Source organism: Schistocerca americana, chromosome 2, assembly GCF_021461395.2.
Source record: "Schistocerca americana isolate TAMUIC-IGC-003095 chromosome 2, iqSchAmer2.1, whole genome shotgun sequence".
In the NCBI taxonomy this organism is placed as follows: Eukaryota; Metazoa; Arthropoda; class Insecta; order Orthoptera; family Acrididae; genus Schistocerca; species Schistocerca americana.
Window position 1 is genome coordinate 1,097,877,617 of NC_060120.1, and position 15,247 is coordinate 1,097,892,863.

The 15,247-nt window shown below is 36.2% G+C and overlaps 1 protein-coding gene across 1 annotated transcript in view; it reads right to left on the reverse strand.

Annotated features, from left to right (window-relative positions):
• Positions 1-15,247, reverse strand: part of LOC124594696 (dynein axonemal heavy chain 3) — a 1,186,267-nt gene that overhangs the window by 899,532 nt on the left and 271,488 nt on the right. The window contains exon 18 of the mRNA XM_047133063.1: positions 3,603-3,804. Coding sequence (XP_046989019.1) covers positions 3,603-3,804 — 202 coding nt within the window. The remainder of the gene's footprint in view (positions 1-3,602; positions 3,805-15,247) is intronic.

Sequence of the window (15,247 nt, forward strand, 5' to 3'; positions counted from 1 at the left end):
AATTGCTACTCAAAATTCTTATTCACAGCCCAGAAAAAAGCTGTCAGACTGATATGTAAAGTACCACGTAGAACTCGCTGTAGAGAATTATTTATTAAACTTAGTATTGTGACCTTGCAATGTATATACATATTTCAATGTCTCTTGTACATTAAAAAGAACTTGTCTAGTTTTGATCTGAATTCTGATGTACATAGTTATAACACACGACACTGTAATGATGTAAGAAAAGACTACTGCTCATACACCAAATCTCTAAACAGCTTCATACATCTGTAAAGCTATTTAATAAACTACCAGTGTCAGTTAAGAGGCTGGAGCTGAAAAAAATTTAAGATATTTGAAAGAACTTTATTAATTAAAAATTGTTTTTATACAATGACAGATTTCTGTGAGCATAATTTCTAACACAGATTAATTATTTGTGTATTTAGTATCATTGTTGTTTGTACATTTATTGACATTGCTTATACAAGCTTCACATCCCTGTAAATGTTTTGTTTTTGGGCAATAAAAATCAATCAATCAATCAATCAATAGACCGACGTGCGCTGGACGCTAGGTGCTTTGTGATACAAGGTTCTTTTCCTCAAGAATATGGATTTGCCCCCTCCCCTGAAATTTCTGCCTGGTTCAGATACCCAGGTTTGCCCCACCCCCCACTAGATCTGGGCCTGCTGTGCATGCATGAATCTGGCAGCTTGGATGCGCCAGTAAAATTTTGCCGGGTACCTCATGTGGCTGGTTGCTGCTACTGCTGCTTACACAGCCAACAGCCACATTTCTGTAGCCAGAAGCGGGAGAAGGTACTACTCATATTGGGACTCAACTGCGCATGTGCATGAGCTTGCTTGTAAATGACTAAATGAGTCAAATGTAAACAGTTGTAATGTCACGCTCATCGGAGGCAATCTGTTGTTATGAAGCACTGCATAGTCTTCCGAAAGCCTTTGACACATTTTGCTGTTGGCAGACGCTTTTACCAGCACTGTTATTTTGTATGGCATATTTCCTTTGAAACTTTAGTTTTGTTTTTGTTTTTTCTCTTGTTCATGTTTTAACGCTACAGTATTATTCTGCAGTAGCGGGATACAGTAATATCCTTTGTTATAGTATTGGTTCTTACCAGCCAAAACTACAAAAATTTACCCGAAAACTAAAACAACGAAAAATTCCAAGAATTCTAAAAAATTTCCGGGTTTTCCCCAGATTTCTTCTGGATGAAAAAATTCCCGGGTTTTTCCTGGATCTCCCAGTTGTCCCGTGTCATATACACCCTGAATTAAACAAGAAATCAATTTCATGATCTGTACAAAACAAAAATTGTAATTACTAAAGGAAAGAATCTCCTCTATGAAACTAAGCACTGATAATTTCCTTCTCATTCATTCTGCTACATCTCTGAACTGGAGCCCTGGACAGTTTACAGAATTAAGTTACGGTGTACTAGCTTTCTGCAACTCTTTGGCATCTGCTTCTATGAGAAACTTCTGATGTAAAAAGTGATCACTTGAGTTATCTTCTATATACCTGTGTCTGTTGTCCATCACAGAAAACATATATATTTTAGATGAACTATCTTCACTGGACACAGGTTTATGAATTTATTATCTACACAACACTTTATAAACAGTTCATCATGTTGACATGACATATTTTATGCAGTGCTGGCACAACAAATGCATCTGATTCAATGATCACCAATGTGACTCTTGACTAGTTAGAATATATCTCCACAGGATTACAAACACTTAAAATCAATGATAATATACACGATTACCAATGCACTGAAAATTGTGGGAGCTGAACGAGTGTTTAAGATTTATGTTTTGCATATTAACTTTGAACTATACACATTAATTTTACAGGACTAGGGCACATCCAGTATGCAATGAATCTTGATTATTTATACCATACACATTATGCTGTTGCCAACTGATATGATAGCAGTGACTGCGAATACTGTGGCTGTGAAAGAAAGTGAATATTCTTGTGCAGGCTTCTATAGATGCAAATACTAGTTTAATTTCTCAGGAATCTGACAGGTGTTCGTTATATGAGTTTTTTCTTTCTCCCCTTTCACATATTGTGAGAATACATGCGGAAAGTAGCAATAGTGATCTTGGGGATGTCCCGAGGGTACAAAAAATGAAAATTTAAAAATTAATTAAATAAAATACTGTGATTATTCATGATTCTAAAAATATATACTTTATGTATACTACTTCATTATTTTCATGTTTAAATGCTATTTTAAAGAAAATGTAATGACTGATTTTTAAATGTCTAATTGTCACACTACCGTCCAACAAAAAGTGGCCACTGACTGTGATTTATTTCTACTATTGTGTGTTTAAATAAAGTGTCTGTTGCTTTGTCACTACTTGGAAATCTTGTCTCCCATTATGGAATCTCATAATCCTTGCACAAATGGATGAAAACTGACTGAGCAAAAAGATCTTAGGTTAAAATTGTAGGTGTGAGGTCCACCAGTTATGCAAAACACCATTTCTTCTCATAACGCAAACATGTTTCAGCACCACTGTGCCATCATCAGTGGGTTTCCGTCTTATTATTCTGTACCGTGAACATTTTTTTATTAAATGATTACAAAATTATGTGGATGTTTAGTTCAAACAATAGTTCGTTTCTTTTTGTTGATACCTTTACACTTGGTGTGCATGATTTTTCTGGATCACTTGTGAATTATTTACTACAGGTAAACATCGTTTGGTTGCAGATGACAAGCTACCTGTAGTAAATAACACACAAGTGATCCAGAAAAATCATGCACACCAAGTGTAAAGGTATCAACAAAAAGAAACGAACTATTGTTTGAACTAAACATCCACATAATTTTGTAATCATTTAATAAAAAAATGTTCACATTACAGAATAATAAGACAGAAACCCACTGATGATGGCACAGTGGTGCTGAAACATGTTTGGATACTGAGAAAAAAAAACGGTGTTTTGCATAACTTAATCTTAGGTTACATCACATCATTAAAGTTCATATCAAAGTGGGTACAAGAAGTCAAAAGAGATCCAGTAGAAACTAGCATTACACTGTAAATGATCAAACACAGAGAAGAATTGAGAAGCAAAGTCAACAGCATAAAATTGCTTGAAGAGCAACCACTGAAAAGGAGGTCCATACATTACATATCTGATGAGGAGAGACTGAAAAAGGTTGTTGTAAGGAAGAGAGGTAAAGAAAGACCAAGAAGCCTTAAGGTCTATGTCCCTCGAGTTGGCCAAATTCAGTGGGGAAAAAATGCTCTGCCTTATTTCTTGTCATCGGCACATTTTGGATTATTTTGTTTCTGTACTGGCTTTGATTTACTCTAAATTCAAAACTTATTTTTCCGTAGGGAAATGACCACTCCAGTTGATTATAAAATGATATATTTTGGTGCATAGTCATCATAAATATAATTTTACACACAATCTGTGAATGCTACTTTCTAGTAAATTACTCATAATATCAGTTTCAACTCACTCATCATTGTTTCATTATAACAAATAGAAAATTCGCAGATTTTTATAAATTAAAAAGGCTAATTTATCCAAACACAATGGTATTTGTACAAAATATTTACCTTAGCCTCTGAAGGAATTATTACTCCACTCAGAGGAACAACTTCTTTCTCTGCTGATATCATGCCAACCACCTCCTCTTCTGGAGTAAACTGTAATGAACTGATGCCCTCAAAACATTTTTTCAAGTGAGGCTGCACCCGCAAAGGGTCTTTTGTTTCAGATAAAATTTCAAGGAGTTCATCATTTGAAAGAAAGAAGAATCTGAAAAATCATCCATCACTGTTGTACAAAAACTTCCAAGTTAGTGACATTACTTTCAACTATAGTAGTGATAAAATTTAAGTAAGCGGTTGAGATATTATAGACGTGCTCAGACATTCTATCATTTAATAACTTTTGTAGGCAAAGAAAGCAGAAGATTTCACCAACCATGTCAGAAACTGAACATAACTCATTTTCATGTATAAACGTAAGAAAATAATTTTACAATATGCTAAGCTGAATGACACTGGCTGGACAACTTGTGGGTGAAAAAAAAGTAACTATTACTTTGCACTGTTATAATACACAATGGGAATCATTCAAACACAGTCTGTATATGGTAACCTGCTTTATAGTCACCACAAAATCACAGAGTAAGTCATCAATGAAAGCCAACACTTCTCAGTGATGTAAGGTACATTACATGAACCAAACAAAAGCAAACAGCTCACTGTGTGGTCCATATCTGAACATCCCCACATTCTGAGCGCAGTGTCACATCCTCACTTGGTTATTGAGTTCTGTAGGCTTTTGAAACATGGAACCAGTCAGTACATAGTTTTCAGATTGCTGATTACAAAATTTACAAACAAAACAACAATGGTATTGTACTGAACTGGGGACCTAGAAATGACAGAGAGGCTTTGTCCCCGGCCGTAGCCCTCAGAGGTTCACAACCCCACAACAAGCTACAGCAGTCCACTCACCCCACCACAAACACACACCACCCAGGGTTACTGTAAGGTTTACCGCCCCCCCCCCCCCCCTCCCTCTCCCGCCCGCCCGCCGTCTGGGAATATCTTATGTCAGACAAGTGTAGTCCCAATGTTTGCATGGTAGAGTAATTATGGTGTGCACTTATGTGGAGAAAGTGTTTGTGTAGCAATCGCCGACATAGTGTAACTGAAGTGGAATAAGGGGAACCAGCTCAAATTCACCGAGGCAGATAGAAACCCGCCTTAAAAACCATCCACAGACTGGCCGGCACACCAGACCTTGACACTAATCTGCTGGGCGGATTCATGCCAGGGACCGGCATGCCTTCCCACTTCGAAAACAAACAATGAAACATGAAAAAATTGTGATAGTATGCCCATAAATTACAGAGGAATGTTCTTGGCTGCTGTGACGGATTCATGTATGTAATAGAAAGAGTGTACCACAAGAAAACATTTCAATCTTGATTTGAAAGCATGCAAAGTTCAGTTGTAAGCTTACTGAACATGAAACATACTGAACAGTGCACATGCTCCTGTACAACACTTCAGGAAAAATTATCAAAGTACCAATAATTTTTCTGTCCCCTGTCCACTGAATTAATGTTGCAGTTTCTTCTAAATGAGTCAGTATACGGAACAACAAATACATGATGTACAGGGACAACAAAATTGGAATTCTGATATGCCTGAATAATGACAGACAAAATTTACAAACTGACATTGCACATTTCTCTGACCAACCTCCTGCTAAATGAAAGATATTCTATTTGGGTGCACATAACAACAAAAATTTCTTTGACTGACATACTACGGAGTTAACAACATTCTTTGAGTGCAGAGTTGCCCCAAAATAAAATACCATTAGAGACAACAGAGTCAAAGTAAACAAATTTTCATGTTTCAGTGACACAGACAATGGTGTCTTTATCCTTCTGTATGATGCAACAGATCTTAAGCCACAAAGTATATGTCATTTGATAAGTATCAGAACACTGTGCCACGCAAAGATGCAATATAAACATGTCTGCACCAAAATGATATATGTACAAAAGGGAAGATGACCATATATCTATATTCTAACGTCTCCTTAAACAGATAATCAAATTTTTCACTCTTCAACTATCTGTTTCTTCCTATCTGGAATCCTTGGTGGATGTACTGCCTATATGTCAGATAACAAAAAAATAAATAAATAAATAAATAAATAAAATAAAAAATATATAAAAAAATAAAAAAAATTACAACATATGTTCTGGAAGGGGAGGAAATTTCTTTCATTTCTAAATTTCTCATCAGAAAAATGATACCTGGACACAGTGCAGCCTGCAGTCTTTGGATACAATGGCAATATTATTTATGAATGTATTATACTGCATTCTTTAACATGGAGATGGATGGAGCATTCTTTTCCTCAAGAAAGAAGAAGTAAAAATCACTCTGTTAACAGGAGCATTAATGTATCGATCAATTTCAACTGTTACAACGGTAATCGTGGTGAGGGAATGTGGAACTGCTAACTTAGATGCACAAATTGCTGCTGGTAAAAGTATCCGCCAGCCACACACTTCAAAATAATCTACATTATTCGCAGCCCCTTACAGTGCCACATTATTGCACCTTCTTACAGTGCCAGTACTCAAATACCAGGCAACTGTGACAGGTATAGATAACTGAAATAATTTTAGCATATGAGAAATGTTGTAAAAATTTTTGATTGTATTAATTATCTTTGGTTTCTTTGTTACATGAAATGAATAACACTGCCATGAGAAAAAGAGGAAGGATCACAAAAGAAGGATATACATGGGTGGAGAATAAAATTTGTATGTAAACTACCATAAAAAATAGCGAAACCCATCACACACGTGGAAAAATTCTAATTTATAGCTTGCATGGCTGCACTTGGCAGCACCTCACTTGTATCTAATAGTAGTAGTACCTCTCACCTCCCATCCTAAAAATTGGAGCATTCTAAATTGTAGTAAAATAGTGTCTTTATTTAAAATCATTTTGAGTAAATATAAGTGCATCAACAAGGAGTTGCAGTATGCATTCACAAGACATCACAGGATTATTTAGAAAAGCAGATAAAACCAATGTTGCCAATTCAGTAATTAGTGTACATGCACAAAATTTTGCTGCAACTAATGCAACAAAAATGATAGTGAGCATGAACATGTCAGTGAGTCTGTTGACAACGGCGAGTATTATTTAAACTCAGCTATGATTGAGGATAGCAGTGTTGTGATTAATGACATGACTTTACTGATGGTAGACAAAATAAATTCACGTATGCCACTGGAAAGCATTTTTCACATGGGGATAGTGCATAGCACAGTAGTGCAGACTGTAACAGAACCTATTAAAGGCCTTACTTTACCGAAGTATGCAATACCCTCCAAATTCAACCAGTTTAATGAGTATTTACGATTATAGAAAAGTTATTGTGTATGTTAACAATGATTGCATAACATGTCTCCATAAACAGTCAACCCATTAAAGTATACTGAATAACTGACCCACACAAAAGTTAATATCACTTGATCACTGATACAGCAAATGTCATCATGTAAAAACACTAAGTTCATCTTAAATAATTAATATGAAGTACGAAAAATAGTGGCCAACTTAGGCATTTTGGATCTTCTTAAATAAAAATTACCCAGTGAAACCTATTTGTTCACTAGGAGCGTTTTCACTCAGCATTCACGTAAACACTCTTATTTTAGATGAAAACCAATGTAATTCTTAATAATTCATGTTATTTACTTATTTATGCAAATTAGAGAAGTCAATTGACAAACTTCTAAAAAATGGCCTTTTTGTAACGAGGAATTATTGTCATGTCAACAAATCTGTCTGTCATTTTAATAACCTGTTAAATTATGTCACTCGATCTAAATTAATAACTTTTCTGCACAAATTACGATAACAGATGTACAAGTGACTTATAAACTATATCTCTTTTTAGTAGTTCTTTGACAAGGTTATAAATACAAGCAGCAAGAAGGGTTGGGAGTGCAGTCGGAATGTCACTTTGGTAAAGTGTATTTGTGTGTTATTGTTTGAGGAGGATAAACAATGCAAAGAACATGTAAATGAAGTACTACTTTGCGCTGTGTCATTGTTTTTTGTGGACAGTGGAATTAAGATGGCCACCAGAGTAATAAATAATTGAAGTTTAAATATTTGTTGGTTTCGCTCGTTATTTATCATCAAAAGCACATCAAAAACACAGGACCTCATCTTTTTACCTCTAGACAACCAGATTTAGAGCCAGCATCAGCATCGAGACACAGCAGCGATCCAGCAAGCAGCAGCGATTACCACAATGCATTTTAATGGCGCCAACCTAACATCAAGTGCTAACAAGCTCCGTAAATGGGAGTGAAATAATAGTGCGATTATAGCAATATCTACGACTAGGCGACCATTGCAAGGCTCTAGTTAATCTAAAATTTCTGCATCAGGTGAAATGGACCTGAACATTATCACGGACAACTCAGTAGCTGATCAAAATGATACCCCATCACTGATACAAATTGTGCAAGGGACGATGAAAACTCAATTTCAAAACTTTGATGATCTAACACAGAAATTTAATAAACAGAAAAAGTTGAAGATTCTTCGAAACAATAAACACAAACGTTTAATGATTTTAGAAATCATGAGAAACAAAAATTTGATGACCTAAGTAAAAAGTTGTGCACTGACCTGCCAAATGGTTGAGCATGTAAGTTATCTGAAAAGGGAAAAGAATTAAAGGTGGAGCTATTCACAGACCTCTCTCAGGAAATAGATAAGTTGGGTAAAAAGGTATCAGATGTTGAAAAGGAACAGCAAGAAACGGTAGGTACGCTGAAAAATGTGAGAGACACACAGACTCTATCAGAAATTAATAAAGGTGTAAAGAAGATGCAAAATACTATTAAAGAGTTGCAAACTATATGTGAAGATTTGCCTGAGAAAGTACAGGAACTGTCTGCAGAATTGAGTAATTTAAAATTGGGCAGAAAGTTTTGCAAGGAAAACCCAAGAAAGAATTGATAAGGATGTAAAGAACATAACGGAGACAGCTGAAATAGATTACTAAGATAAGGGTACAACACCAGCACAGAAGGTATGTAGAAGAGGTTGAAGAGGTCATCAAGGAGAAGAAAAATGAACTAATTTCCAAGAACGAATAATGTTTATAGGCTGCAAAACGAAAATTGCAGAAAAGTTAAACTTGTGGTAGTGACGTTGCACAAGAACCACTAATTGCTAGCAATCGGGTGTAGTCAGGCAAAACAGAGTGCTTCAATACCTATCTGCCATTTACCACTAATCATTTATGCGGAGAGGAAGGGGAGATATAAATTGCAACAGGCACTGCTGATGTCAATACAAGTTACACCGGCATACATGGAGTATACCTGTATGCAGCCACATATTCATTAAATCCATCCATATTGTGTTAGAACACAAATGTACCAAGGCACAGAAGACCAGGTTCATTGATGGGTACACACAAAGAGATGCTTTATTATGGGCAACCAATATGGCCGAGTGATGCCATCCTAATGAATAGTTTGAGCATACATTCTTGGACAAATTCTGGCCCGTATCAGTCCAAGAGAGGCTATGGTGAGTGGTGTTTAACTCAGAACCATTCAATGGTAAACATGGGGGACTACAGAAGTACTTGTAAACATATCTGAACAGAACAAGGTATTGGACGAATCTAGTCTATCACATGGATGTACTCAAAATACTCACTTATCAGCACACATCAAGATAAAATTAATCACAATGCCCAAGAATAATGTAAAATACTTTTTATCCATTCTGTTCTCGACTGACCACATTTACATCATTATCACAGAACAATAACGTGCAAAGTGAACCTCCATGAAATAGTGACCCTCAAAGAAGTAACATGGTGGACACCCAGACCAACCGCCTAATAATAATCACACAAGAGGTAACTATGGTAATCGGGAAAACCGAGGCCACATAAGATTTAAAGGAAACTACAACCCTAATTACAGCAGACCAGCATATAGCAAGCAGAGGGGTTTTGGACAACAGACTCAAAATGTAACCCTGGTGGGCGATGATAATCAATATAATGATTGGCTAGGACCCACCATTGGTAAACAGCATGCAGTCCAGATCCTGGTAGCCACAACCACAATTATGTACCGGGCAGAGGTTAAGGTCAAAGAGAATTTAAATCATGGGCATTGCAAGACACAAACTGGTGAAGTGAAGACCATGCTGTGCATATAGAGAAAGTTACCCATAATGAAGAAATCCCCCCACCCGACTAATTAGGAAATCAATACAGGTCAGGATAGGCCCCTCTTTGCAGACTGAGCCAGGGGTTGTCTGTGTACGATTAATTTCTAATTATTTTCTGAGATATGATAAAGCAGGAGATATCAGGGACTTGTGACAGGAAAATGTGGACAATTTGGAAGAGAACAGAAGAGAGTCTGTACAAGCCTTAATAAATGCCAGGAGAGTTGATTTAGATATGCACATTATTCCGGATACTGGTGTAAAGACAAATGTAATTTCACAATATTTATTTAAGAAGTTACAAAAGTGAACACACATACCAACCTTCCCTGTGCAGAATTGTCAAATCTTGACTGTAGCAGTGAGTAAATCTAAGGGGGTGAAACTTCCAGCAATAATACCAATGACTATAGAAAAAGTTTCTTAAAGCTGCATTTTTCTAGCAGGGGAAAAACTTATAGTTAATCGCCTTATTGATACGGATATCTTCTGGCAGTACAAGATACAGACTGACGTAGGACAGGGAAAGTATTTCTTTAAAATTAATGAAAAAATATTTTCTGTAGATTTAATCAGAACCAGTCAAATAGAAAACAAACCACTGGAAATATAGACAGTAGAGTACATTTACGTTATTCAGATGTATTGTTCAGAAATGCCCAGAAAGACCAACAGCTACATGAAACAATTATGGATCTAGCACTAGTACAAGCAAAGGTAAGTGAAACAGTTTGTTTTTTAGAATACCACGAAGTTAATACTTCAGTATACATGTGTATTTCAAAAGCACCCAGGATTAATAAAAGGTTGTTGATGTTGTTGTTGTGGTCTTCAGTCCTGAGACTGGTTTGATGCAGCTCTCCATGATACTCTACCCTGTGCAAGTTACTTCATCTCCCAGTACCGACCGCAACCTATATCCTTCTGAATCTGCTTAGTGTATTCATCTCTTGGTCTCCCTCTACGATTTTTACCCTCCATGCTGCCCTCCAAAACTAAATTGGTGATCCCTTGATGCCTCAACACATGTCCTACCAACCAATCCCTTCTTCTAGTCAAGTTGCGCCACAAGCTCCTCTTCTCCACAATCCTATTCAATACTTCCTCAAGGGTTATGTGATCTAATCTTCAGCATTCTTCAGTAGCACCACATTTCGAAAGCTCCTATTCTCTTCTTGTCAAAACTATTTATCGTCCATGTTTCACTTCCATACATGGCTACACTCCATACAAATACTTCCAGAAATGACTTCCTGAAATGACTTCCTGACACTTAAATCTACACTCGATGTTAACAAATTTCTCTTCTTCAGAAACGCTTTCCTTGCCATTGCCAGTCTACATTTTATATCCTCTCTACTTCGAACATCATAAGTTATTTTGCTCCCCAAATAGCAAAACTCCTTTACTACTTTAAGAGTCCCATTTCCTAATCTAATTCCCTCAGCATCACCCAACTAAATTCAACTACATTCCACCATCCTCATTTTGCTTTTGTTGATGTTCATTTTATATCCTCCTTTCAAGACACTGCCCATTCCATTCAACTGCTCTTCCACGTCCTTTGCTGTCTCTGACAGAATTACAATGTCATCGGCGAACCTCAAAGTTTTTATTTCTTCTCCATGGTTTTTAATACCTACTCTGAATTTTTGTTTTGTTTCCTTCATTGCTTGCTCAATATACAGATTGAATAACATTGGGAAGAGACTACAACCCTGTCTCACTCCCTTCGCAACCACTGCTTCCCTTTCATGTCCCTCCACTCTTATAACTGCCATCTGGTTTCTCTACAAATTGTAAATAGCCTTCTGCTCCCTGTATTTTGACCCTGCCACCTTCAGAATTTGAAAGAGAGTATTCCAGTCAACATTGTCAAAAGCTTTCTCTAAGTCTATAAATGCTAGAAACGTAGGTTTGCCTTCCCTTGATCTAGCTTCTAAGATAAGTCGTAGTGTCTTTATTGCCTCATGTGTTCCGATATTTCTACGGAATCCAAACTGATCTTCCCCGAGGGCGGCTTCTACTAGTTTTTCCATTCATCTGTAAAGAATCCGCGTTAGTTTTGAGCAGCTGTGACTTATTAAACTGATAGTTCGGTAATTTTCACATCTGTCAGCACCTGCTTACTTTGGGATTGGAAATATTATATTCTTCTTGAAGTCTGAGGGAATTTCGCCTGTCTCATACATCTTGCTCACCAGATGGTATAGTTTTGTCAGGATTGGCTCTCCCAAGGGTGTCATTAGTTCTAATGTAATGTTGTCTACTCCCGGGGCCTCGTTTCGACTCAGGTCTTTCAGTGCTCTGTCAAATTCTTCACACAGTATCATATCTCCCATTTCATCTTCATCTACATCCTCTTCCATTTCCATAATATTGTCCTCAAGTACATCGCCCTTGTATAGACCATCTATATTTGGGCGTTTAAGAACACTAAAGTCTATTGTGATCACCAATCATTATCTTTTCTCTTAACTTCTAAATTGTTACACCGAAGACTAGCTAAGTGGTGTTTGTACCTTCAGGAATTCAATTTTGAAATAATATACATAAAGGGCAGTCAGAATGTTATTGCAGATGCATTATCCAGATTACAACAGGGACTAGACGAGTTCTGTGAACTATCTGAACATGATTCAGAAATCTACATTATTGATGCAAAGTAGTACACAAAAATCAGACTACAAAAAATTTTGTAAACAAATGGGAATAATACAACACCAAGACAACAGGTGGAAAAAGGTACTACAAAATCTTAACTGGAATGCAAACCACAAGGTAAGTAAATGGTATCAGTTATACAAAGGCGTTTTGTTCCACCAGAAGCACGAAAGTTCTAACCATTGGTGTGTATGCCTTCCAGAGGAATATATTGACGAATTTATCAAACACACACACGAAGATGGGGACACTATGGAGTAACTTTCCTAATTTATGACGACGTGTTTCATAAATATTAAAAAAGTGTGCTATTTTCCAGAGAACAAAACCATCCAGTATGACACATTTTACAGAACTACACCCCGTACTAACCAAAGCTCCACTGGAAATGGTTTCTCTGCATATCACAGGGCCATTTCCTAGAGCAAAAGGTGGTGTCAGATACATAGTAGCTCTTTATGATATTTTTACAAAATACATCAAACTTTATGTTATCAAAGCCGCTACAGCCAGTAGCATCATAAGGAGAATTGAATAGGATTATTTACAAAGAATAGGAAAACCCAAAGTCATATTAACAGACAATGCAGCCTATTTTGTGGAAAGAAAATGGAAACAATTCATGAACACACAGGGCATTAAACACATCTTGTTAAGTTTTTTCCACTCAGAAGCAAGTCCCGTGGAGAGGGTGTTTAAAGAATTCAATAGATTTATAAGGACATATGCTCATAATAAGCATTCACGATGGATTGAATACATGACTCCATTTATGCAAATAGCAAACAATCTCCACCACTCTTCCACAGGTTTTACTCCTAATGAACTTATGCTTAACACCAACCAAACTGACGAATGGGAATCACCCATACCAAAATTACCTACTAAAGAGTTAACTATACGGTATAAAGTCAAACAAGCAGTAATTACACTAGAGAATAGAGCAGAATACAGAAAGAGAATATACAACAAAAGGTTAAAACGAGTTACACATTTTTTCGAAGGGCAACGAGTCCTCTTGAGAACACATCCCAAACTGACAAAGATCGGTAAGTTGAACAAAAAATGGCAATTACTATACTCAGGGCCCTATATTATTGCAAAAATACCTTATACTGGAACTTGTAGGTTGGTATATGAAAGAACAGGGAGAGATAAAGGTGTCCACCCTCACAAAGACTTAAAAGCTTTTCACAAGTAATGGCACAATGTCACAGAAGTTTTCTTGTCATAAACTACATTTATAAGTAATGTTATAGTTGTATACGTAAGAAATTTTATTGTGTGTATTTTAAATGAAATGTGTATAAAATCAAGTAATTTTCTTGTTTTGTAAGCAAAGACAAACATTTGTTTGGGAGGAAGTGAGAAAACACAGCTTGACATGAAGCAAAAGCGAATTGGAGCAGTGTATGACTCAGCTGTGCACACTCAACAATACATGTTTACATCAGTACTAGGGAAGAGACATTGACCTAGTGCAAGCCCAAAAGGCAACTCGTTGCACAACCAAGTAGAAACACAAACTATATTTACTATCAGGGAATGAAGGAATATAATATTACATTAATATCAACATGCGAAGTTGCGTCAATACTAAAATATATACATTGTAACTAAATTAAAAGAAATCATGTTAGCCAACAAAAGGATAAGATACCATAGGAGATGTCAAAGTAACTTTCTTTGCAGGGTAAATGAATAAAAGTAATACAAATGCAAGTAAATAAATATATAAACAAGTAAGAATGAAATATGAAAAACAAAGGTGATGAGCAAGTATATGCGTGGCCTATGAGCTACAAAACACCATTAGTTTTTGAGTTAATTATAAATTTTTTTATATTGCAGCAACCAGTGCAATCAGATGGCGCAGAAGAAGAGATTTGCGATGGATGTTATAGGTACCAAATGAAAAAATGGACCGCACCTAAAAGAAATGATTTAGTTATTAGTATGTCTATGTCTATAGTTTGGTCATCAAGCAAATGACATATTTGCACAATGTCTCACAGTCAATCAATTTTTTCATGTTATTCGTCTTTTTAATCTCCTCTTCACAATGCCTTTGGTTTTGTTGCTCTTTTTGCTTTTCTTCTAATTCAAGCTTTCTTTTGTTTTCACATTCTTCCTTATATGTAGTATAATTTGCATTTGCTTCCCTCACAGTCAAAACACTATTTAAAAATCTTTTGGTCATTGCTGCCTTGTCTCCACCCAATGTGAGATTCAAAATGGAATATCTTCTCTTACGTCCGAATTTCCATGGGACAAAATAAGAAAAGCCTAACAAGCTTTGAAATATTTGTGTACTTAATCGCTATAGGTGGTGAGTCCCTTTTTGAAATGTGCTACTAACTGTCAGTATACCTTTGCTATCTAAAGCTGGGTCATCTTTTTCTAGCTATAGAACCTTCCAATCATCTAATAAGTAATCTTGCTGGATGTTGGGCAATGTCATTTCTGCAAACTTTAACATGTCACTGCAGCTTCAGCTCTTTATTCTTTTACTGAGGTCTAAGAACCTAAAACATTTCAGTGGTGGTCTTGATAAGTATTTCTATTCAGTCACATGTTTGCAAGCTATGAAGTAACGTCTATTGATCTTTCTTTAGAACACAACTTGTCATGTCCTTCCAATTTCCTAAGCTCTTCAATTATTTGCTCACTAACAACTAATTGTTCAAGGTGAAGTATATTATCTAATGTAAACACTTCATTACGAAAAACTTCTATTTCTGTATACAACTTGTAGATTACAGGTGTTTGGCTTTGTA